The following is a 25,916-nucleotide window of genomic DNA, read 5'->3' as shown; positions in this document are numbered from 1 at the left end:
CAGGTTCGATTCCGGCCAAGGGCATGTTGCGGCACATCCCCAGTAGGAGGTGTGCAAGAGGCAGCTGATCGATATTTCTAATTCTCGTTCCCTCTCCTTTCCTCTCTGTAAAAAATCAATAAAATACATTAGAAAAAAAGTTATATAACAAAAAATACAATTCAATAAAAGTGGGCACCACAAACATTCAGATTATAGTTTATAAATACCATTTCCCATGAAAGGAACCAGGGCACCCTGAATAAATGGTACATTATAGAAATGTACAAAATCAGCCTGGAAATCAATCAAAGATTATTATGACCATGTAAAAGGACTCAGAAACTAGTGTGTATACTCCTATAAGCCCAAGATTAAAAATACTTGAGCACCAATAATGGCAATAACTATAATGGATTACAACTCACAAAATACACTTAAAACCCCAGATTAATACTATTCACTTTTAGAGTTTTTAATCTACCAGGAATGTCTTTAATAGTTTAGGTTGAGATCTAGCTTTTTTAAAAAATGTATTTTTATTGATTTCAGATAGGAAGAGATAGATGGAAACATCAATAAGAGAATCACTGATCGGCTGCCTCCTGCATACCCCACACTGATGATCAAGCCCACAACCTGGGCATGTGCCCTGACTGGGAATTGAACCGTGACCTCCTGGTTCATAGTTTGATACTCAACCACTGAGCCATGATGGCTGGGCAAGATCTAACTTTCTATTAAAATATTCATTCATTTAGCATTACTTATTGAATAGTTAATATTCTTATCACTAATATCAATGTCATATATCAAATTCATATATATGTATCACATGGATGTATATATATGTTCTATATCTTTATATCTGTACCTATCTACCTACCTATCTGTACACACACTTTTTTTTTTAAAAATATATTTTTATTGATTTTGTACAGAGAGGAAGGGAGAGAGATAGTTAGAAACATCGATGAGAGAGAGGCAGCTGATCGAGTCATCGATCAGCTGCCTCTTGCACACCCCCTACTGGGGATGTGCCCACAACCAAGGTACATGCCCTTGACCGGAATCGAACCCGGGACCCTTCAGTCCCCAAGCCGAAGCTCTATCCACTGAGCCAAACCGGTCTCTGCTGTACACACACTTTTTTTGTTCTTTTGTTTATTTGTCCATTCTTGTGTTACTACAATACTGTCTTAATTACTGTGGCTTTATTATATACAACTCATTATCTGGTAGACAAATCCCTTCAATCTTATTTTCTTCCTTAAAATTGTCTTGAATCCTGTAAATATCTTTTCTACATAAATGTGAAAAATATTAGGATGGCAACTTCAATAGAAATATACAACTTATTTTTTTAAAATCACCAGCAACTCATTCTAGCCGGTTTGGCTCAGTAGATAGAGAATAGGCTGCTACAGACTGAAGGTTTCTGGGTTCAATTCTGGTCAAGGGCACATGCCTGGGTTGCAGGCTGATCCCCAGTAGAGGGCATGTAGGATGCAGTTGATCAATGATTCTCATCACTGATGTTTCTGCCTTTCTCTCCCTCTCCCTTCCTCTCTGAAATCAATAAAAATATATTAAAAATAAAATAAAATCACCAGCAACTCTACAATGAAAATATGAAAAAGTTTAACTGAATAAATTTAACACCACATTACAGCTTATACAAGATTAAAGTTACAAAGTAGTATTTATTATAACTGAAAGTTATTACAAACTTTTTTTTACATACTTTTCTTACATACTTTTCAATGTTTGAAATTGGAATTTTCCCCTATACCGAAGTATGTCCATTATCTTTTTTTGGTTAGGACAAGAATTGAAAAAGAGAAATAACCTTGAATTCAGAATGAACAATTCTTGCTATATATATTTCCCACATATCTAAGGAAGATTCTGTAACTTTCCGAGAAACGGTGACTTGAACTAAATACTGAACTATTACCAAAATTCACGTGCCATATTTGGAAGTTTGTAGTCATTCGGAGCCCATGGCATTTCTTTTCTTTGAGTCACAGACTTACAAATACTTTCTTTATCCTATTAACAATGGAACAAAAAAACCTTCTGTCCTGTGACTGAGTGGCAGACAGAAAGGACAGGGACAGAAAATGGGAAATGGTTCAGGATCTTGGAATTCCCGGCTGCCTTACCTAAGTGGCCTGCTATTTGGAAGTTTTTGAAATGTTTGCCCTGGAGTTCCCCTGAAAGAAGGCGTCTGCTATCAATGCCAAACGGCGTCCTCACAGAACACACATGAAGAAATGTGCTCGCGCTGAAACCCGTTTGGCTCAGTGGCTAGAGCGTTGGGCTGCGGACTGAAAGGTCCCAGGTTCGATTCCGGTCTAGGGCATGTACACTGGTTGCGGGCACATCCCTGGTGGGGGGTGTGCAGAAGGCAGCTGGTCGATGTTTCTCTCTCATCAACGTTTCTAGCTCTCTATCCCTCTCCCTTCCTCTCTGTGGAGAATCAATAAAATATATTTAAAAAAAAAAGAAAAAAGAAAGAAATGTGCTCGCTGCAACATGACATTTACTGTGACACCCGTCGGTGGCATTCATGGGGATGGAGGCGGGGGTGGGACCAAAAACGTCCATGACGAGCAACGCCAAGATTTTTGAAATAAAAGGACACACTTTCGTTAGTGCCATCTCTAGCACAGAAATCCGAGAGTTTAAAAACAAACAAAAGTTTAAAAGTAAAAGGCCCACCGGTTAATTATGAAATAGGCCTACTTATAATAGTATCCCCCCTAAACGATGATAAAAATCAGGCCTTCAAAACGAAGCTGACGCTGTTCTCCTTTCCAACCCTTCTGCTTGCTTCCATTTCCACGGCGAGCTGTTGCAAGGGGATGAAAAAACGGTTACCACTGCTTGAAAACAATTATAATGGTTACAATTGTTTGCAAAAATGGTTGACGCTACTCTCCGATGCAGGAGTCCCGCCAGCGGCCAGCGGCCCGGAGCCGGATCCCTTAGCTGCGCGGTGACACGACGACACGATGACAAAGGCGCACCCCCCTCCCCCGCGCTGGGGCGTTTCCTCAGGATTTCCCAAGATTCAAATTCTCCGCGTCACGGTGCATCACGTCCCCCACGGAAGAATGTTAGAGATAAGGCGAGAAGGAAAGGTCAGAGGCGTCCAAACCTCGAGGTTAGAAGCCGGAGCACCAGCTGCGGGGCACGGTGCTGCCTCACTCGCTGCCGGCTGACCCACCGACCGCAGCGGAACGCGCGCTGCCACCCGCGCCCTCGGACCGCAGACTCCCCGGCGCCGGCGGCGCGGTGACGCAAGCCCGCAGGGCGCGCTGACGTCACCGTCGCCGTGCGTCAGTGTGGGCGGGGCCTGGGCGCTGGGGTGGACTTCGGGAGCTCCTGCCCGGGCCTGTAGGGTCGGCTGCACGTCGCGTGGGCGCCGCTGCCGCTGGATGTGGAGGCCGAAGGGCAGCCGCGCCGTCTCCGAGGTGAGTGCGCCCGTCGCGGGCACCGCGCGAGGCGGGTTGGGGCGCGGGGCCCGCTTCCCCGGACGGCGGCAGTGGCGGTCGCCCCGAGGGCAGACAGCCTGGCGGCCGGGCATCCCGTGCGCTGCCCGCGCTCCCCGCTGTCGCCCAGGCTTTCATTGGATTCGGCAGCTCCGACGGCCAAGACCTGCTGCGGCCGAAAATAATGTTTAAAAAATGGACCCGTTGGCCTGCCCGCTCTGGCCGCCGCCCCCTTTTCCGGCCCTCTTGGACCTGGACCAAGAAAAGATGTTTTTTCCTCCCAGAGCGTTTGCAGGGAGGAAGGAAAAAAAATATTTTTATTTTTTATTTTATGAACCCTTTTTTTTCATTTGTTGGAACCAAGGCGTTTGTTGGCGGCGAGTCGATGAGTCTCAGCTGTGCCCCGCGCTTTGCTGGTCCTTTGTGAGCGGTGAGGACAGCCCCGGGGAATCCATGGGTGAATCCCACAGTTGGTCTTTTTCCCCCCCCTCCCAGGCTATCCCCCCCGCCAGCTGCAGTTTGCATAGAAGTGGTTAGAATCCACAGCACCGTGCTTGTGGGTAAAAGTGTGTAACTTAAAGGGGTGAGATCGCGTCCCGCTGTAACGGAGGCATTTCCTGCAAATAGTGGTCTCGGCCCCGAGGCCAGGGCGGGATCCCAGGCCTTTGTGTTCTGCTCTGTTTTCCAGACGCCATCTGAGGCTGTTGCTTTAGAATTGGGAGGGAATTGTGGAGTGTTTCAAGGTTTGTATTCGCGAATTCCTGGTGCATTGCACTCGTCACTGGTCAGCTTGCCCAAGTCCTGGAGAGACGTGGCACTTAAAAAAAAAAAAAAAAGTTAACTGTCTAATGACTGCTCCAATGTTGTTGATGGGTGTCTCTCTTTCGCCACTGCCTCCTTTTGCCAGGGAAATTCTTAAACTATTAAAAGTTGTCACTATCTCTCTCTCTCAAGAAAAAAAAAAAAAGTTGTCACCAAAAAAAAAAAAAAAAAGGGGGGGGGGGAGGAGACCAAGGACAAAATGTTTTGATCTAAGTAAATGTCCATCTGTCTTTAAAGTTGTATGTTTAAAACATAGATCTGTACTTAGTGCTAAGGGGCCTGTCTATATTGCATTTATTTTAATTAAAGCTCTCCCAGTTAGAAAGTTTTTGGGACAAATTGCTGGAATTAACATGTATTTTCTAAAGTGTAAATCATTTTTAGACCTTGTTGAGTAAATTGAATGCTAGTGTATAAATGCTTTTTACTATGGAAATAGTTTTCTAAAATAGCTTTTTTTTTTCCCCTCCAGGTTTACAGCTTTGAAGAGACTACTTTTTTCCCCTCATTTTCCCCCCCCCCCCGCTGCAGTAATAAATCCCATTATGGTGACTCAGAAACTTTATAAAAGGATATAGCTTGAACTCTGTGGAGTGTAATTTTGTGTATGATTTATATTTTTTAAATATGAAGGGTTTTCAGAAATAATAGTAAAGTTAATTACTGGCACATTATGTAATACAATTCTTTATTGGGCATTTATGATAATACTATAAAGGACAAGCTGTTACCTTGATAAATTTATTTATCTGTTATTACAAAATGAATGATATAGGTGCATGATCCTTAAATGAAAGACAGGTTAATTTTTAAATGCAGAGTAGAAAGTTTCTGCTGTGGAAATTTTATGGTTAACTAGTTAACTTTATAGAGAAAATACCTTCAATTCATCAAGCATAATAATAAAGTGGTATGCAAAGTTAGGGAGAAAAACAACATAATATGATGCTGCAGGAAATGGAAACATATAGACAATAATTAACAAAGGAGGAGAAATTAGTAGTTTGTGAGCTTTAAGCAAAATTACTTTCTTTTGACATCATACACAGCATAACAGGAATAAGTTCAAAAAGCTTGTGGGTATTGATGTCCCCCAAAACTATCTAAAACTAATATAACCCACTTAAGTAAGTATTCTGGTATTAAGTTGTGTGAATTAGCCTTTAGATAATGTGACCATATGAAGACTTTAATTCTTGTTTACTAGACTAAAATAAGATTTTTTATTTTTGGAAATTATATTAAGGTGCTTGTAGAGAAAGAAGCCTGCATAAAGTTTTTTCTTTTTATAACATAATCAGTAATTGGCTTGATAACCAGGCTTTGTAGTTACAACCAAAAACAAACTTAGGTATTCTGTAGTTGTTTAAAATTTTGGGAATATAAACCTCCTCGAAAAGTCAGTTAGTTTTAAATATTTTCAGAAGTGTATCAACTTCTTTCAGGTCATTGTATTAGTGTTACACTAAATAATGACTTAATAGCATCTAAGTTACCTAAAAGAGTTAATATAATCCCAAAGAGTACTACAGAGTATCTTGGTAATATAGATACTACCCAAGTGTAAACGTAGGTGTAAATCCACTAAACTAGGCGTAGTGAATTTTAAGTAGGCGCCTATCATTTGATTCTTTTTTACAGTAAAAATTTAATTTAGTATGAAGAGATAAGAAATTTCATGTGAAAGTTTTTGCCCACCTAGAAGTAAAATCATTCATGCACAAAACTACCTCCCAACGACTTGTCCCAAGTCCCTCATATAAAAAAAGATTATAATGGAAGATAGTACGATCTTATCAAATTGGACAATTGACAACAAACACAAGATGAAATATGACTTTTCGTGTGAACTCTACAGAATGTCTACGTACTCCACCTTCCCCGCCGGTGTTCCTGTCTCAGAGAGGAGTCTTGCTCGCGCTGGTTTTTATTACACTGGTGTGAACGACAAGGTCAAGTGCTTCTGCTGTGGCCTGATGCTGGATAACTGGAAACAAGGAGACAATCCTATTGAAAAACATAAACAGCTCTATCCTAGCTGCAGCTTTATTCAGAATCTGGTTTCTGTTACTGGTTTGGAATCCACCTTGAAAAGTACTTCTTCCTTGAGAAACAGTTTTCCACATTCATTGTCTCCTACTATGGAACAACGTGCGTCATTCAGTGGTTCTTATCCCAACCTTTCACCAAACCCTCTTCGTTCTGGAGCAGTTGAAGACTTGTCCCACTTGAGGACTAACCCGTACAGTTATGCGATGAGCACTGAACAAGCCAGATTGCTTACTTACCACCCGTGGCCATTAACTTTTTTGTCCCCATCAGAATTGGCAAGAGCTGGTTTTTATTACATAGGACCTGGAGATAGGGTAGCCTGCTTTGCTTGTGGTGGGAAACTAAGCAACTGGGAACCAAAGGATGATGCTATGTCAGAACACCGAAGACATTTTCCCAACTGCCCATTTTTGGAGAATTCTGTAGACACACTGAGGTTTAGCATTTCAAATTTGAGCATGCAGACACATGCGGCCCGACTGAGGACATTTATGTACTGGCCTTCTCATGTTCCAGTTCAACCTGAGCAGCTTGCAAGTGCTGGTTTCTATTATGTGGGTAAGAAACCTACATAGCTCTACATTGTATCTAGTTCATTTTAATTGACATATGAGAACACGTGTGTGTTTAATTTTCGTCTTTTGTTTCCTTAGGTCGAAACGATGATGTCAAATGCTTTTGCTGTGATGGTGGCTTAAGGTGCTGGGAATCTGGAGATGACCCATGGATAGAACATGCCAAGTGGTTCCCAAGGTAATTGTTTTTAAAGGTATTCCTATGCAAAACTGCTTAAAGAAGTAGGAATCCTGGCCTGGTTAAATTTACATCTCAATATCACAAAGCTTCTCTTATGCTATTGGGGAATGAGCCTTTTAAAACTTCCAATTTGAACTTTAGTTATTTTGATTGAAAATGTAGGATGTTCCGTGGATTTTCATTTTCTTAACAGCGATGAACAGACATTTTTAATTTTGATGATGTCAGTTTATCAGTTTTCTCTTGTGGATTATGATGTTGGTTTTTAAAAAAATATATTTTATTGATTTTTTTACAGACAGGAAGGGAGAGAGACAGAGAGCTAGAAACGTCAATGAGAGAGAAACATCGACCAGCCGCCTCCTGCACACCCCCTACCGGGGATGTGCCCGCAACCAAGGTACATGCCCTTGACCGGAATCGAACCTGGGACCCTTCAGTCCACAGACCAACGCCCTACCGCTGAGCCAAACCGGCTTTGGCTGATGTTGGTTTTTTATCTAAGAATTTGGTACCTAACATGAGGACAAAAAGATTTTCTGTTAGGTTTTCTTCTGTTTAACATTTTATATTTACATAATAGGATTTGTTTTGTTTATTTTTGTATATAGGATGGGAATAGATTGAAGTTTATTGTTCTTTGCATATGGATATCTAGTTGTCTAGCACTATTTGTTGAAAACAAAAGGAATGAAATGGAAACAGATGTTATGTGAACTTCCTGGAACACCTTTGAGAAATCTTAGTAATTTGAAAAATGAGTACTTGGGAAATACTGTCACATTATAGATAAAAATATTTGGTTCACTATTTTTTGGAGGGTGGATTTGTGCTTTAAATGAATGGAAGAATGAACACTAAAGAAAGATTAGCTGTTATTATATTATGAAAGATCACATCTTAGGAATACTGGATTATAGTTTCTGAAACTATGTTAAACTGCCAATTGTCTAGAACAGCATTTTTCAAGCCTCAGTTTGTGTTCCTTTTGGAAATCTAGACCCTTTTATTGTTGTGGTAAAGGATCTAAGTAGAAAATATCAGAATGCATCAGCACATAGTAAAAGTCTAATATTTAATAATTTTGTTTCTGTTAGGTATGTATGTATGCTACATTGTGATGTAAAGTTTCTATTATGGGGACAAAAAGTATGAAAGCCCCTTTTCTAGAATGATCAGGTTATATATTTGATCTAAAACAATTTTAAAAAGTTGTCTCTCTGTTTCAGGTGTGAGTTCTTAATACGCATGAAAGGACAGGGGTTCGTTGATGAGATTCAAGCCAGGTATCCTCATCTTCTTGAGCAGGTAAATAGATTTTTATAATTGACAACATTGAATTCTCCTAAATAATAATTGCAAAAAGTTTTAGAAGTAATTGTTACCTTTGTTTTTCAGGTATAGTTACAGGTTTTCTATTCATATTAATACCTTTAATTTTTATTTTTTTAACTACCTTGTTAAGGGATTATAAAGAAGGTTATCTTTTGTTTTTAGTTTTTTGGAAATCACTCAACATGCTACTATACAATTTTTAGTAAGTTGGAGGAGGATCTTCAATGTCTCCTCCATCTTTTCCAGAAAAGAAAATACAATTGTCTGGAGTTTGGAACCTCTGAGAGTGGTCCATTTGAAATATGACTTTCTAAAAGGAATGTTAAATCATTTATACTTTTTTTTTATTTTCCTGAAACTAGAGAAATACTTGAATTCTAGTTTGGAAGTAGGTGAAGTTTAAGGACATTTTTATGATGATTAAGGTAAAACAAAGCAAAGTGAAGAATTATTTTTTAATATGTTACTGATATTAGACGGGAAAGGGGAGAGAGAGAGATAGAAACATTAATGTAAAGTGAAACATGTTGGATGCCCCCACATGCACCCTGACTGGGGATTGAACCTGTGATCTGGGTGTGCACCCTAATTGGGAATCAAACCAGCGATCTTTTGTTGCATAGGACAATGCTCCAACCAGCTGAGCCACCCTGGCCAGGGCAAGCAAAGTATTATGTAAATTTTCCAGTTTTCAAAGAGTATGTACATTATCTACAGAAAACTTAAGGTTACTCTGTGCAGGCTATTTGAAATTTTTTATTTTACCTATTAATTTTTCTTATGTTTCATAGTTGTTGTCAACTTCAGACGCTCCTGGAGATGAAAATGCCGATCCACCCAGTATGTATGAAAATACTTTAAATATGGAATGGGAATTTTTATAAGAATGTTGGGAATGAAAGTATGTAAACCAAGGATTTTTGGGGTCATAGAAAAAAAAGGCTGGAAGTTAATTATTAATAATGAGTGTACTAAGTCATGACATTGTCAGGATTTTTAGAAGTATACTAATCTTTCTTAAAGTACTGACATTCCAAGTGGGGAGATAAGACACATGTAAAAGAAAAACAACCATAACAAGTAGCTAAAGGAATACCAAGGAAATGTGCAAATACTAAGCCCTCCAAGGAGGAAAAGTTGTTTGCTATAAGCTAGCATATTTGAAAAGGCCTAGTTCACATCTGATTTAGAAATTGGGCTAGATGTTAGGTTTGTGGGTTGTTGTTTTTTTTTAAAATATGTTTTTATTGATTTTAGAGAGAGGAAGGGAGAGGGAGAGAGGGATAGAAACATCAATGATGAGAGAATTATTGATCAGCTGTCTCCTGCTCCTCTTCCCTCCCCCACTGTGGACTGAGTCCATAACCTGGACATGTGCCCTGACCAGGAATCGACTCTACCTCCTGATTCATGAGTAGACTCTCAACCACTGAGCCACACAAGCTGGGCTAGATGTTAGGTATTGTCAGGAGAGCTTTTTATCGTGAAAGGGGGTGAATTTTCTCAAATACTTTTTTCTGACTCTATTGAGAGGATCATGTTTTTTATTCTTTATTTTGTTAAAGTGGTTTATCATGTTTATTGATTTGTATATGTTGAACCATCCTTGCATCCTTGTACAGAAGATATAAAATTCTTTTTTTTTTTTTTTAATTCTAAGGTCAATTTTTATTTCTACAAAAAAAAGGCAATCAAAACAATATAAAACACATGTAGAGGATATTACTCAGTGAGCTTCAAGCGGAGCTTGACTCTGCACGGGCTGTGAGTCCAGAGGAAGGGAAGGCCTTCTTGTTCCTGGGCGGGCCTGGCCGGCTGCTTCGAAGGAAGAGGCCAGCAGGGCATCGGTGACCCCAGACTGGTTCTGGCTCTAGCCGAGTCCTGCCAAGTCCAACCCTGCAAAGGGCCAAACTGCTGGAGGAGGGCTGAGGTGGGGCTGCTGCACTGAGGAGGTGGAGGTCGGGCTCCGTGGCACGTTCGGATGGAGCTTGCTGACGGGTGAGCGTGGAATTTCAAATGGACATTCTGGCTTTAGCATTGTCTGGAATGGCCAGCACATCTAAAATGGCTGCAGGGAGGAGCGTAAACCTTTGACCTGAGGAGCCTCTCTGAAGCGAATTCCTCACACAAGTGCAGTGTCCTCAGGCTGGCAGGCCCTCCCTGGGTGGCCACAGACCTGATTTTGCAGAGTCCTCCCAAGCAGGCCGGGCCAGGCTAGTGTTCAGTCACACACACAGAAATCAGGGTTGCCATTTAATCAGTGTTATTGTGGTAACATTGGCAAGATTTTTACATAAGAGGTGGGCCTCCTTTTCATAGTTATTTCTTTTTTTGGGGGGAGGAGGGGAGGAAAGGGGTGGTTTGCTTGTTTAAAAAAATTTTTTTTTTTTAAGTATGTTATAAATTGGGATCAGGAGAACTTGAATGAACTCCTACACGCATTGCAACATGGGAGAAGAGAAGCCACCAGACCGGACAGAGCTGCCTCTTCTCCTTTGTGGAGAAGGTGGGGCCTGGTTCTGGGAAAGTGGATGAATGAAAAAGAAACTGAATGCAAGAGTGGCTGGGAAGGGCATGGGGAGAAAGGGAACCACAACCTTTTATTTTAAACCTTAAGGCAGGGGTCCTGAAACTTTTTAAAGTGGGGGCCAGATCACGGTCCCTCAGAGAGCTGGAGGGCCAGACTATATGAACTACTAATTCCTACTGTAACACCTCGGCTGCGCTCACTGCCCAAAAAACCTGGCGGGCCGGATCAGACTCCTCTGCGGGCCGCATGTGGCCCGCGGGCCGTAGTTTGAAGACCCCTGCTTAAGGTCTAACTGTAAATTGAAGATGTTGGGTAAATTTGGACAGGAAAAGAAACACCATTCCTTTTAGAGTAGACTGAAGCAGTGATTTTTAAAACAAAGAAAGCAGAACTAGAACATCTTAAATTTTTAATCCTTTCTTTACAGGCTACCTAAGACCACTTTTGATTAAGAAAACTGTAGAAAGTTAGTAACTGCCACAAGCAAACGCCAGGTGGTGGCCCGTGTCAATTTTCCAGAGTCCTGCTTTGCGGGGTGTCTGATGCACTGCTCGGGGTCTCTGCTCACATTTGCTGGAATCAATCGTGGCAGATTTTAGTCCACAGGTCGCTTTTCCCCATATTTCTTTGTAAACTCTTCCTCATTCTTAACAGAATTTTTTACGGTCCTTAGAGTATTCTTCAGCTAGGTCAGCCCGAAGCGGGCGCTCAGGCTGGGGGTCATTCACCAGTGCTATGAGAGACTGGATTACTTGGTCGGTTTTCGTTGCTGGCTTCCAGTTTTCAGCACTAATTACTGGCAGACAGACCTGTCCCTTTTCATCGATGTTGGAGTGATAGATCTTTGTTTTAAATGTGATCTTCGGTGGTTTGAATGGGTATTCTGCTGGAAAGTTGATTTCGATTCTGAAGGCCCCCTTATCATATGGAGGGTTGTCAGGAGCAATAAGCCCTTGCCAAGTCAATAAATTAGCTTCATCAACCTGGATGTTACGGAAGTTTTTCATTCCACATTTGCGGATTTCTTCAAGCTCCATCAGCCTCCTGTTGGCCGCCATCTTGGATCTCGATATAAGATTCTTTTATTGCATTGTTTAATTGCTTGCTAGTATGTTGCTGAGAACATTTGCATCTGTATTCATCAAGGATATTGGCCTGTAGTTTTCTTTCATTTAGTGTCCTTATCTGGCTTTAGTATCAGGGTAATGCTAGCCTCATAAATGAATTTGGAGTTTTCTCTCTTTAACTTTTTGGAAGAGTTTAAGAAGGATTGGCATTAATCTTTTTTAAATCTTTGGTAGAATTCACCAGTGAAATCTGGTCTCAGTCTTTGTTGGGAGGTTTTAGATTACTGCTTCAATCATTTTAGTTGTTCTTAGTCTGTTCACATTTTCTATTTCTTTATGATTCTTTGTTAGTAAGGTGTATGTTTCTAGGAATTGATCCATTTCATCTAGACTATCCAGTTCGTTAGCATTAGTTGTTCATAGTAGTCTCTTAGGATCCTTTGGGTTTCTGGTGTTGCTCTTGTGATGTCTTCTCTTTTGTTTATAATTTAAGCCTTCTCTTTGTGTCTGTATGAGCTTAGCTGTGGTTTTTCCATTTTGTTTATCTTTCCAAAAAACCAACTTTAGTTTCTTTTTTTCTATTTTCTTTAGAGTTTCTAGATCATTTCCCCCCCCCCGCTCAAATCTTTGTTATTTCCTTCTTTCTGCGAAGTAGGGCTTAGTTTCTTTTACTAATTTCATGATGTTTCAAGTTGGGTTGTTCATTTGAGACTTTAAAAAATATATTTTTATTGATTTCAGAGAGGAAGGGAGAGGGAGAAAGAGAACGAAACATCAATTAAAAGAGAATCACTGATCAGCTGCCTCCAGTACACCTGAGCCTGCAATCTGAGCATGTATCCTGACTGGGAATTGTACCATGACCTCCTCCTGGTTCACAGGTTGACGCTCAAACACTAAGCCACACTGGCTGGGCTTGAGACCTTTTTTAAAAAAATATATATTTTATTGATTTTTTTTTTTTAGAGAGAGGAAGGGAGAGGGATAGAGAGCTATTATAGAAACATCAAAGAGAAAGAAACATCGACCAGCTGCCTCCTGCACACCCTTTTCCAACCAACATACATGCCCTTGACCGGAATCTAACCAGGGACCTTTCAGTCTGGAGACCGAAGCTCTATCCAATGAGCCAAATCAGTTTTGGCAAGAGACCATTTTTAATGCAGGCATTTATTACTATAAACTTCCCTCTTAGAACTGTTTTTGCTGCATCCACCCTCTTAAGTTTTGGGTATGTTGTGCTTTTGTTTGTTTCAGAATATTTTCTAATTTCCCTGATCCATCGGTTGTTCAGGAGTGTGTTGTTTAATTTCCTTGTATTTGTGAATTTTTCCATTTTCTTCCTGTTAATGATTTCTAGTTTTATACCATTGTGTTTAGAAAAGATACTTGATATGATTTCAATATTCTTAAATTTTTAAGGCTTGGTTTGTGGCCTGACACGTGATCCGTCATGGAAAATGTTCCGTGTGAGTTTGAGAAGAATGTTTTTGGTGCTATTGGATAGTGTCTATGTATGTCTGTTAGGGCCACATAGTACTCAGGTTCCATTTACAGTGGTGCCTTGCATAAAGAACGCCTCGCACAGCGAACGCTGCACACAACGAACTTCATTTCATGATTCATACAACGAACTTCGTTTCACACAACGAAGTCGCCCGAGCTTCCACGACCGCTTTGCCCGAGCTTCCACGACTGCTTCGCCCGAGCTTCCACGATCGCTGCCGATGTATTGCATCCTTCCGCGCAGGCATTGCAGGCAGTCGTTAGTCACTGCGCTTAACTTAAGCACGTATCGCGGCAATCGTTCTTCATTACGAATTAAATCACGCACGTATCACGGCAGTCGTCCTTTTAAGTTAAACTCAATATTTTTTTTATATCATGGCTTCTAAAAAAAGCAGGAAGGTGATTTCTGTTTAAATGAAACAGGAAATAATTAGAAGGAGTGAATGTGGGGTAAAACAGTGTGACCTCGTCAAAGAGTTTGGCCTCAGCAAGACCACCATTTTCACCATTTTGACAAATAAGGATGCAATCAAATCAGCCAAAGTAGCCAAAGGAGTATCAAAACTATTTCATGAAAAACATAGGTCTTCAATCCACGAGGAAATGGAGAGGCTATTAGCGATTTGGATTAAGGACAGGCAGGTGAAAGGTGACGTAACAACCCAAGATATTATCTGTCACAAAGCCAAGAGAATTTATGACGATCTAAAGAAAAACGTCCCTGGAAGTAGCAGCAATCAAGATAATGAAGAAGAATTCAAAGCCAGCAGGGGGTGGTTTTTTAGATTTAAGAAAAGGTGTGGAATCCACAACGTTACTATGCATGGTGAGGCTGGCAGTGCTGACAAGAAAGAAGCAGAAAAGTTCTCTATTAACTTTCAAAAATGTATTAAGGATGAAGGATACTGCCCACAACAAGTGTTCAATGCCGATGAAACGGGTCTTTTCTGGAAAAGAATGCCGAGCAGAACCTTCATTACAAAAGAGGAGAAGAAATTGCCAGGACACAAAGCCATGAAGGACAGACTTACCCTTATGTTTTCGTCTAATGCCAGCGGAGACCTCAAGATCAAACCTCTATTGGTTTATCACTCTGAAAATCCAAGAATTTTCAAGAAAAATAACGTTATTAAGTCCAAACTGCCCGTCCATTGGAAGTCCAATCAAAAAGCCTGGGTGACCCAAGTTATCTTCAACGAATGGATTCTGGAAACCTTTGCTCCTGCCGTGAAGAAATTCTTGCTGGAAAAAGAACTGCCGCTCAAAGCCCTTCTGATACTTGACAATGCCCCTTCTCACCCAAAAGACCTAGAGGAAATATTGCAGGAAAATTATCCTTTTATCAAGGTGCAGTATTTGCCACCAAACACCACATCCATTCTTCAGCCAATGGATCAGCAAGTTATTGCGAACTTTAAAAAACTCTACACTAGAGCCCTCTTTAATAAGGTGTTTGAAGAATGCGAGTTTGGTGGAGACAATATGACTGTCCGAAAGTTTTGGAAGGAGAAATTTGATGTCCTTATGGCAATACGACTTATACAGAAGGCCTGGGAAGAAGTGTCACAAAGGACCCTCATTTCTGCTTGGAAGATGCTTGTGCCTTCGTGGACCCAGGAAGAAGCAGTAGTTGATGACACAGAAGTGGTGAAGGACATCATCACAGTGGCCCAAAGGTTGGAATTAGAGGTAGAGGAAGAGGATGTAGAGGAGCTTATTGAGGAACACGAAGAAGAGCTGACAACTGAAGAGCTCCAAGCACTTCTGGTCCAGCAACAGGACAATGCTCAAAGGGAAGCGTCATCTGATAACGAGGAGCAACAATCAAACAATCAACCAATCCCAACTGCTGACATCAAGAACATCCTGGTCAAATGGAAAGCAGTTCAGGAGTTTACCAATGCCCACTATCCGGATTCAGCTGAAGCAAACAGGATCAACGATCTTTACTCCAATACTCTTGTCCGTTATTTCCGGCAGATGTTGGAGAAAAGAGAAAAACAAACGACTTTGGACAGGTTTTTCATGAAACCATCGGCCAAAAAGCAGAAAATGGATGAAGATGTGCAAGATTCGGTAGACTCTACTTAGTCTGTCTTAAAATTAAAAAAATGTGTGTTTTTTTTAAAAAAAAATTATGTTTTTAGATGTATCTAAATAAAAATAATAACAAAAAATTTATCTTTTTTTATGTCATCTTAGCATATTTTATGCTACAGAACGAATTATTTTTTTTAACATGTATTGTTATGGGAAGACGCGTTTCACATAACGAACTTTTCGCATAACAAACTTGCTCCTGGAACAAATTAAGTTCGTTGTGTGAGGCACCACTGTACTCAGATTCACTATTTTTTTTGTTAATTTTGTGTCTGGATGACCTATGCAATGTTGCAAGTGGGGGTATTGAAGCCCCCTGCTATTATTATTTCTCCCTTTAGTTCTGTTAATATTTGCTTTAAATATGTATGTACGCCAATGTTGGTACACATATATTTACAATTGTTAGAGCTTCTTGATGAATTGATGCCTCTATAATGATTTTCTTTGTCTTGTAACTGATTTTAACTGAAAGTCTTATTTGATGTGGGTATAGCTACTCCTCATCTCTTTTACTTACCATTTGCATGAATATCTCTTTACGTACTCAGCCTATCTGTTTCTTTAAAGGTGAAGTAAGTCTCTGATAGGTAGTATATTGTTGGGTCCTGGTTTTTTAAAGCTATTCAACCATTGTGTATCTTGATCAGAGAATTGTCCATTTACATTTAAAGTAGTTACTATTATTAATATATTTTTATTGATTTCAGAGAGGAAAGGAGTGAAGAGAGAGATAGAAACATCAGTGATGAAAGAGAATCATTGATTGGCTGCCTCTTGCACATGGATTGAGGTCACATCCCAGGCATGTGCCCTGACCAAGAATCGAACTGGGATCTCCTGGTTCATATAGGTCGACCCCTGAGCCAAGGTGGCCAGGCTAAAGTAATTATTGATAGTTAAGGAATTACTGTTATAATTTTTGTTTAGTTTAGTTTTTTTTGTTTGTTTGTTTGTTTCTTTTTTTTTTTTTTTTACAAGTTTCTTAGTTCATTGCTGTCTTCCTTTTTGATTATTTTTTCTTTATTTTTACCATGAGGCTTACATGAAACATAAGACTGTTTTGAGCTGCTAACAATTTACTTACCATATACAAAAATTACACTTTTTCTTCTTCTCACCCACATTTTACACTATTGATGCTATACTTTTACATCTTTTTATATTAACACATTAGCAAATCATTGTAGCCATAGTTATTATAGTTGTTTTTTTAACTTTTATACTAGAGATAAAAGTGAATTTTGCACAATTGTTACAGTTCAGGGTATTCTGATTTTGACTATATGTTTACCTGTTAAGTGTTTTATATGTCTTATGCTGTTACTTAGTGTCTTTTCATTTTAACTTGAAGAAATCCTTTTAGCAGTTCTTTTAAGGCAAGTCTAATGTTGAACTACCTCAACTTTTGTTTGTCTGAATATCTTTACCTCCCCTTCATTTCTGAAGGACTGTTTTGTGTGGTTGACGGTTTTTATCTTTAGGCACTTTGATATATCACGTCACTCTCTGGCCTGCATGATTTCAGCAGAAAAATCTGCTGATATTCTTATGGGATTCCTTCTATGTGAGAAATTGTTTTTCTCTTGCTTCTTTGGAAGAATAAGTTTGTCTTTGACCTTTAATATTTTGAATATGTGCCTTGGAGTAATCTTTGGGTTTATCTTGCTTAGAGTTTTTTAAGCTTACTGTTCTTGGATATTCATAATTCTTCCAAAATTTGGTAAGTTTTCAGCTGTTCATTCTTTTTAAAAAAAAAAAAAAAAAAAATTTAGTATTTTTTTATTCTTTATTGTTTAAAGTATTACATATATCTTCTTTCCCCTCCATCGACCTCTCCCTGGCCACTCCCACCCTCCAGGACATATCCCACTGCCCCAGTGCCCATGTCCATTGGTTATGCTTATATGCATGCATATAAGTCCTTTGGTCGATCTATTACTCTCCCCCCCAACCCACCCCCATCCTCCCCTACCTTCCCTGTGAGGTTTGATGGTCTGTTTGATGCTTCTCTGTCTCTGGATCTATTTTTGTTCATCAGTTTATGTTGTTCTTTATATTCCACAAATGAGTAAGATCATGTGATATTTATTTTTCTCCAACTGGCTTATTTTGCTTAGCATGCTGTTGTGAATGGTAGGAGTTCCTTTTTTTACAGAAGCATAGTATTCCATTGTGTAGATGTACCACAGTTTTTTAATCCACTCATCTGCTGATGGGCACTTACGCTGTTTGCAAATCTTAGCTATTGTAAATTGTGCTGCTATGAATGTAGGGTTGCATATATCCTTTCTGATTCGTGTTTCTAATTTCTTGGGATATATTCCTAGAAGTGGGATTACTAGGTCAAATGGGAGTTCCATTTTTAATTTTTTTGACTTCCCAGACACCACATTCTTGGTTTTTCCCTAGTTGATCATGGACAATCTCCTGTGATGACTATACTTCTTTTTCAAACCTTCAAATGATGGAATACCTCTCGATACTTAGGCTATGTTGTCCAACTACAATACATATTTAAACCTCTACTTAACTATAACATTTGTTCCCCTCTTTCATCCTGTGAATTTGTTCCTACTTTGGTTGTCCCCATCTCAATTAATGGCACCCATTTGCTAAGGTCAAAAGTTGACTGAGAAAACTGACCTGACTGGTATGGCTCAGTTGGTTAGAGTGTCGTCCCATGTACCGAAGGGTCTTGAGTTTGATTCCTGCTCAGGCCATATACCCAGATTTCAAGGTTCGATTCCTAATCAGGATGTGTATGGGAGGCACCTGATCGACTTTTCTCACATTGATGCTTCCCTCCTTTCTCTCCCTCCCTTCTCCCTTCCTTTCTCTCTCTGTAATCAATGCAAAACGTATTGTGGCGTGAAGATTTAAAAAAGTTAACTTAGTCCACAGGCCGATGCTCTATCCATTGAGCCAAACTGGTTTCGGCTTGATTCCAGTCAAGGGCATGTACCTTGGTTGTGGGCACATCCCCAGTGGGGAGGTGTGCAGGAGGCAGCTGATCCATGTTTCTCTCTCATCGATGTTTCTAACTCTATCCCTCTCCCTTCCTCTCTGTAAAAAAAAAAAAAAAAAAAAAAAAAAAAAAAAAGTTTAAAAAAAATTAACAGGCATTATTCCTGATTTGTCTCTTTACCTTATATGTTTAATTAGAAGTCCTTTCATCTCTACCTTTATAATATGTTCCTAATCTTACCACTTTTCTCCATTTCCATCTCTATCAACCTAATCCAGACTGCCATCATCTTTTATAATATCCAAACAGATCTCCCTGATTCCATTCTACCTCATTTAAATTTATCACCAAACTGCCAGAATTATCTTTTGGGGGGGAAAAGTCAGGTTTTATCACTCCTCTGCTTAAAACCCTCCTAGAATGTTCTGGCAAACAGAAGAAAATATAAACTTCTCGCAAGGCTCTACAATCTGGGCATCCTCCTCCTCCCTGGCTTTCACCACCTTTCTGTTTCTTGAATATACCTTGTATCAAGCTTTACTCTTGACTTAAAGTTGTATACTTGCTTTTCTCTTTGCCTGGAAGACTTCTTCAGATATTCCCATAGTTTACTCCTTCTTATCACTAAAGTATTTGTTCTTGTGCTACCTCTTCAGACAGGGCTTCCACATATGTTTGAGCAAGGGAGCACAGCACACATGGTAGCCAATGTATATTTATATCTATATATATAAAAGGCTAAGCAAATGACAGGCCGACTGGCTGGTAGGTATGACGCACACTGACCACCAGGGGGGCATATGCTCAACACAGGAGCTGCCAACTTTGCAGAGTGCCCTCTGCCACTCCAGGAGCCCTCAGGGGATGTTGGACTGCTGGATTTTCCCCGATCTCCCCCAGGCCAGGTTGAGGGACCCCCCTGCTGGAGAGACCCCACTCACTCTGCAGACGCCCTTTGAGCCCCAGCTCTGCCCCAAGTGCGGCTGATCAAGGATGTTGGCTCCAGGGTGTCTCGCCCAGTCCTGCCCCGCTAGCTACCTAATTTCCTTTCAATGTACACAAATTTGTGCACCAGGCCTCTAGTGTGTATTATAACAGTTTTCCAGCAGATGGCAGTAAAGCATCTTGAAGAATTAATGTTTTTGTAATTTTCTTTTTTTTAAAAGATTTTAAAAATACATATATTTTTATTGATTTCAGACAGGAAGAGAGAGATAGAAACATCAATGATGAGAGGGAATTATTGATTGGCTGTCTTCTGCACGTTGGACCAAGCCCATAACCCAGGCATGTGCCTTTGACTGGAATTGAACCTGGGACCCTCCTGTCCACAAACCAATGCTCTATCCACTGAGCCAAACTGGCGAGGGCTGTAATTTTCATAATATGTCATATTGGCTAGCATTGATCCTGTTATCAGAAAATGCTTCCCTGATTACCTTATTTGAAGTGTCCTCCTGCCTCCTAGTTTGTTTTAATCACCTTTACATGGCTTTTTCTTCAGAGCATCTGTCACTTCTGAAATCATATGACTGTTTACTTCTTTTATCATATTTATTTACATGTTTAGACATATTTTAGGTGAACCAGCCTTCTATTTTACTATACTTCCTGTCTTCGCTTGTTATTCTTTCTGCTTTATCTTCATATCTTTAGATTCTGTTCTTTAAATCAGAGCTCTAATGCCACTTTTCCATGAAATCTTTGTTGATTTCCCCAACTTCCCTGGCTGAAGTGAGATAATTTCTCACTTTTAAATTTGTATAGCTTATTGGTTTCTAAATATGACTGTACATCAGAATCACTTGGGGAATTTTAAAAACATACAGATTTGTAAGCCCCATCCCTATTTTCTCTTTAGTTGATCTGGAATGTAGCCTGAGAAGTGGAAGTGGTATTTCTTAAAAAGTACAGCATATCATACACACTCATTTGATCCTGATCAAGTTAAACTTTTGTTGGAGTTATAGGTAATGAGTGCATCTAGTTCATCTCTCTTACCAGGATATAAGTAATGTGAGAGTAAAGTTTATGTCATAGACATTTTCCTACATACTTTTATATTTGTGGAATTTAACATTGGTGCATGTCATTTCAAATAGTTGTTCATTTTGGACCTGGAGAAAGTTCTTCAGAAGATGCGGTCATGATGGATACACCAGTGGTGAAAGCTGCCTTGGAAATGGGCTTCAGCAGAAGCTTGGTAAAACAGACAGTTCAGAGTAAAATCCTAACAACTGGAGAGAATTACAAAACAGTTAATGAGATTGTGTCAGCACTACTTCATGCTGAAGATGAAAACAGACAAGAAGAAAAAGAAAGACAAACGGAAGAAATGGCATCAGGTATTTGGGAAGGCTAGAAAACTTCATTATTTCCCAGAGGGGCTCACAGGATTGTCTCACATGTCACGGGAAAGTTAATATCCTCATCTATCCACTACCTGCTGGTAGCAGCCTCCAGTCATTTCCAAACTGCACACCCCCTTCTCCACTATTTAACAACTATTGACTATACCTTTTTTCTGTGTTTATTTTCCAGTAAGATTCCTTGATATATGCTAATCAGAGGATTTTAGTTTAACTCTTCTTGAGTCCTATTTACTTGTTATAACAAGTTAAAGTTCTGAAAAAGCAAATTTTTTAAAGTTGAATGCAGGTCTTATTTCTCTTTAAGTTCCTTCAAATCATAGTCTTAATATGATATTTGAGTTTGTAATCCTGTAAGCGATCCTTATACAAAAAATAGAACTGATGATAAAATCCTAGTGCTTGGTGAGAAGCTCCTGTCCAACCCAAAGATAGGGAATTGATTTTGGTATTCTTCAGATGATGTTAAGTCTCAGACTCCCAAAACAAGTTTTGAGTAATCATTTCTTCAACAAGTATTTATTGAACGTGAACACTTATAGGAGTCATGGTGCTCATTCTCAAGGAGTTTATAGACTATCTGTGGAGACTAGGATGCAAAAAATAGGGTTAAAGAGCTAGCAGAAGTGAAGGTTGCTTATATAGTATCAATTGGGGCATTTAGATGGGAAGATCCCTTTTCTGTTTATTTTTAAAGAAAGGAAAATAGAATTCACTTTTCATACTTATTTCTCATTAAACTTTAAGTAAGTTTAATGAGAAATAAGTAAAAAATATATATATATATATATATATATATATATATATATATATATGAATGAATGACTTTGGGGCCATTTTTCAGTAAAATAATGGTTACTTGAAAGCACTGCAATACCATGACAGTCAACCTGGCAACCTCGTGGCTGACATGTGGGTAGCGAATACAGCGTAGATATACTGGACAAAGGAATTTTTCACCTCCCAGCTGGGACAAAGAGATTTATCACATTACTCAGAATGGTGCACAATTTAAAGCTGAAAATTTTTTTATTTTTGGAATTTTCCATTCACTATTTTTGGACCATGGTTGATTGTGGGTAACTGGAACAGTGGAAAGTGAGACCACAGATAAAGGAGGTCCACAGTACTGCTTCATAAGCATGGAGTTAAAAAGAGGACTAGGAGACCATGGTCTGCAGCTGATGTTTCTGTAACCTTGGACAGGTTCTCATTTTTTTTTCTGAGTCTTCCTATTTTAAAATGAGAAGCAATCATACCCTACATTGTTTAATTGACAGAATCTTTTATCAAATAAGACAATTTATATAAAAGTGTAAAAGTGATATTTTTAAAATTAGATTTCGTTTTCATAAATATCAGAAGTGGAATTACTGGGTCGAATGCTATATCTTTAATTTTTGGAGGACTCGCCATACTGTTTTCCATGGGGAGTACACCAATTTGCAGTCCCTCCAATGGGACATCCTCACCAGCATGTGTTCTTTGTTGACTTTTTGGAATGGCCATCCTGACTGGTGTGAGGTGGTATCTCGTGGTTTTGACTTGCATTTCCCTGTTGAGGGTCATCTGTATGTCTTCTCTGGAGAAATGCCTTTTTATGTTCTCTGTCCACATTTAGTGGGGTAATCACATTTTAATGTATGAAACTGTCAGATCACTCTGTTGTACACCTAAAACTAATATAATAAATATAAGATTCTATACCAACTATTCTTAAAGTTTAAAAACTTAAAAAAGTACAGCGATATAATACAAGGAGAAGTTAGCATGCATTATTAATTCCATGTGGGAAAGTACAGAAGTGGGAAATTTTTGCTATCCTCTAACATTCTCTGCTTGCTTTCAACAGAATAAAGGAAAAGCAGGCTTCTAAACATTAATATATTGACTTAAGAAAGGGACACAAACAAAGACTCTGTGTATACTATGTGCCTTAGCAAAATCTTCGGGGGGTTTTTCAAGGGAGAGACATTAATGTGCAAACAAGTAAATTTGCCCTTCTTTTCCAAGTTCCTATTTATTTAGTGCCTAAATTGCTTATAGGGTTGGTATAGGTTTAGTTGGAGCGGTATAAAATCTAATGGATTTTTTTTCTCTCTTTTTTTAAAATGAAGATGATTTGTCATTAATTCGGAAGAATAGAATGGCTCTCTTTCAACAGTTGACTTGTGTGCTTCCCATCCTGGATAATCTTCTGAAGGCCAATATAATTAATAAACAAGAACATGATATAATTAAACAAAAAACACAGATACCTTTACAAGCAAGAGAACTGATTGATACTGTTTTAGTTAAAGGAAATGCTGCAGCCAACATCTTTAAAAACTGTCTAAAAGAAATTGACTCTACATTATATAAGAACTTATTTGGTGAGTTTTTTGGTAAAATTGTTTTAAAAATCCTTCGGATTACGTTCATCTTTGTATCTGACAAAAAAATAAATAAATCCGATTAGCAAACTATGCTCCATAATTTTTAACATGTTCTAAAAAACGTCTTTTATTGCCTAAGTTGTATGGCTAAGTCTTTTCTGATAATATACACTTAGAATCTATGTTATTCAATAGATAGTAGGTAAAACAGATAGGTAGTAGGTTAAGCAGTGCTGTATTTGGTAATGGTCTTTTTTGTATATTTTCTTTCCTTAGTGGAAAAGAATATGAAGTATATTCCAACCGAAGATGTTTCAGGTAAAAAAAAATCAAGACTCAAGACCAACATGAATTATTACTCATATTATTTAATGGGAACTATTGATAAAATGGAAATTAAATTTCACTAAAGTTTTTTTGCTTTTGTTACTAGGTCTGTCTCTGGAAGAACAGTTGAGGAGGTTGCAAGAAGAAAGAACTTGTAAAGTGTGCATGGACAAAGAAGTTTCTATTGTATTCATTCCTTGTGGACATCTAGTAGTATGCCAGGAATGTGCCCCTTCCCTAAGAAAATGCCCTATCTGCAGGGGTATAATTAAGGGAACTGTTCGCACATTTCTCTCATAAAAGAAATATGGGCTACATGTTAGCCTGTATGTAAAAGTCTTCAAATAATTGTTGAACATTTGAAGCCATCTGAAGTAGAAAAGGAGTTACTGGTTCTCTCATTAGTAACATATGTGTTCTACCCTGATTGGTACCAGTAATGTGGTTTCCAAAAAAATATATTTAATTTTAATTCATATCAATGGGAAGATTTATGCTTGGTGGACTTTATTAGTGTATATGTGTGCATATAGGAGAAATTCAGGAGTAAGGACTCTCAGTGCTATTATGTATCATTTCAGGAGTGACTGAATTTGATATTTCTGAAAGCTTTGAGCACTACATGAGAGTGTAGTTTAAAAGAACTGGAAACCAGGAACTCGAGTTTATCCAGTTATGATGCCAAGTTGTCTTTGGTGTTTTTAATTTGTGTTAAATATATTTCTTGTACTGACAAATAAGCTTTTTCTTAATATGTGAAAAAAATCTTAATAAAATTCTTTGAAAAGATTACATGATCAGAAATTTTTTCTCTTGACTTAAAAAATTTTATGTCTTTAAAATGTTATAAGGATTAAATGGGTAATATATATAAGCATTGTTCCTGTCATAAGCACTCATATGCTAATTTAGCATTTAGATAAATTAGATAAAAGGTTGAACTCATGAGATAAATTACTAAGAAACATTTAGCCCTAACCAGTTTTGCTCAGTGGATAGAGCTTCCAATCAAGGGCATGTACCTCAGTGGCAGGCACATCCCCAGTAGGGGGTGTGCAGGAGGCAGCTGGCCGATGTTTCTCATCAATGTTTCTGGCTCTCTATTCCTCTCGCTCTCTGTAAAAAAATCAATAAAATATATTTTAAAAATTTAATTTAAAATTCCTTTAGATAAAATTCTTCGTCTAGTTTTGTATAATCTATCTCTAAGCCCAGTAGCTGTTACAGCTGAACGACCAGAACAACTGGTCGCTAAGATGCATACTGACCATCGGGGCAGATGCTCAACACAGGAGCTGCCCCCTGGTGGTCAGTGCGATTCCACAGCAGGAGCACCACTCAACCAGAAGCCAGGCTCACAGCTGGTGAGCATAGCAGTGATGGCAGGAACCTCTCTGCCTCCATGGCAGTGCTGAATGGCGAGCCAAGAGGTAAGGAGTGATCAGGCGGGTGGTTAGGAGCAAGGGCTCCCAGGCTGCAAGAGGGAACGGGCCGGGCCGAGTGACCCCTTCCCCTGCCCAGTGCACAGATTTCATGTATTGCGCCTCTAGTATAGATACAATTTGAATTAAAACGTATATACAGATTCTCAACTAAAATTAGATAAATGTGCAATGGATTTTTTAAAAATAGTGTAGTTGCTTTGTTGCATAGGTGTTAGTGGGATGAAGAAGTAGAATATAGATAATCGTAATTATCTCCTTTTAGAGCCCAATCACATTTGACCTTTCCCAGATCTGGGTCTTGGGGCCAAGTGGAAAGGAGATATAATATTAAAAGCTACATTTTTTTCTTTACCCTACAACTACTTTAGAACCCTTTAAAGACTGCAGTGGAAAGAGCAAACATTTATCCTTCAATCTCTCCTTTTGCCTTTATTTCCATCTTGATAGGTATACGATTTCATGTCAGTGAAGGAAAGTTTCTTCTTGCCATTATAGAAGGGCTATAAAGAGGGAATTAAATCCTTTTAGAAACTGTTCTCTCTACCTTTTGCCTAATAATAGCTACTTTATATTAGGATTCGCTGTGTGCCAAGCATAGTTGTAGGGAGCAATTATAGGGGTAAGCCTCGGACTGACCAGCTGGCCAAGTCGCAAACAAGTTCCAGCTTAGAGGGCACAGCCCTCTTAGCATAAATAAGCTTGATCTTGTGACTGCTCCCTAGATCTGCATGGGCTGTGGGAGGGGCAGCAAGTGCAGCCAAAACAAGTGAAACTTAGAATAACAT

The 25,916-nt window shown here is 39.1% G+C and overlaps 1 protein-coding gene, 1 long non-coding RNA gene and 1 pseudogene across 4 annotated transcripts; 1 reads left to right on the top strand and 2 right to left on the bottom strand.

Annotated features, from left to right (window-relative positions):
• Window positions 1-1,662: 1,662 nt before the first annotated feature.
• On the bottom strand, window positions 1,663-3,253 carry LOC311627260. The gene is made up of 2 exons (XR_014795873.1): window positions 3,143-3,253; window positions 1,663-2,833 (listed from the first exon to the last, which is right to left on the bottom strand). It is a non-coding gene; the product is annotated as an uncharacterized lncRNA (long non-coding RNA).
• Window positions 2,831-24,476, top strand: BIRC2 (baculoviral IAP repeat containing 2). 2 transcript variants are annotated; one of them, XM_084893582.1, is made up of 9 exons: window positions 2,831-3,458; window positions 4,771-6,908; window positions 7,004-7,103; window positions 8,336-8,414; window positions 9,233-9,281; window positions 20,718-20,960; window positions 23,102-23,356; window positions 23,636-23,677; window positions 23,793-24,476. In XM_084893582.1, the coding sequence occupies exons 2-9, from the start codon at window positions 6,074-6,076 to the stop codon at window positions 23,984-23,986; spliced, it is 1,797 nt and encodes a 598-aa protein (XP_084749708.1). In that variant the 5' UTR covers window positions 2,831-3,458; window positions 4,771-6,073; the 3' UTR covers window positions 23,987-24,476. The 2 variants fall into 2 exon arrangements, with proteins under 2 accessions (XP_084749708.1, XP_084749709.1); XM_084893583.1 differs by having other exon boundaries at window positions 3,350-3,458; window positions 6,157-6,908.
• LOC311627259 (ubiquitin-conjugating enzyme E2 L3-like) lies at window positions 11,258-12,624 on the bottom strand (annotated as a pseudogene). The gene has a single exon. The product of its transcript is annotated as a ubiquitin-conjugating enzyme E2 L3-like (transcript).
• Window positions 24,477-25,916: the final 1,440 nt, after the last annotated feature.

This window comes from Pipistrellus hanaki (assembly GCF_964339955.1).
Source record: "Pipistrellus hanaki genome assembly, chromosome: 9".
NCBI classification, from domain to species: Eukaryota; Metazoa; Chordata; class Mammalia; order Chiroptera; family Vespertilionidae; genus Pipistrellus; species Pipistrellus hanaki.
Note: the sequence above shows the minus strand (reverse complement) of the source record. Positions and strands in the feature narration are given on the sequence as shown.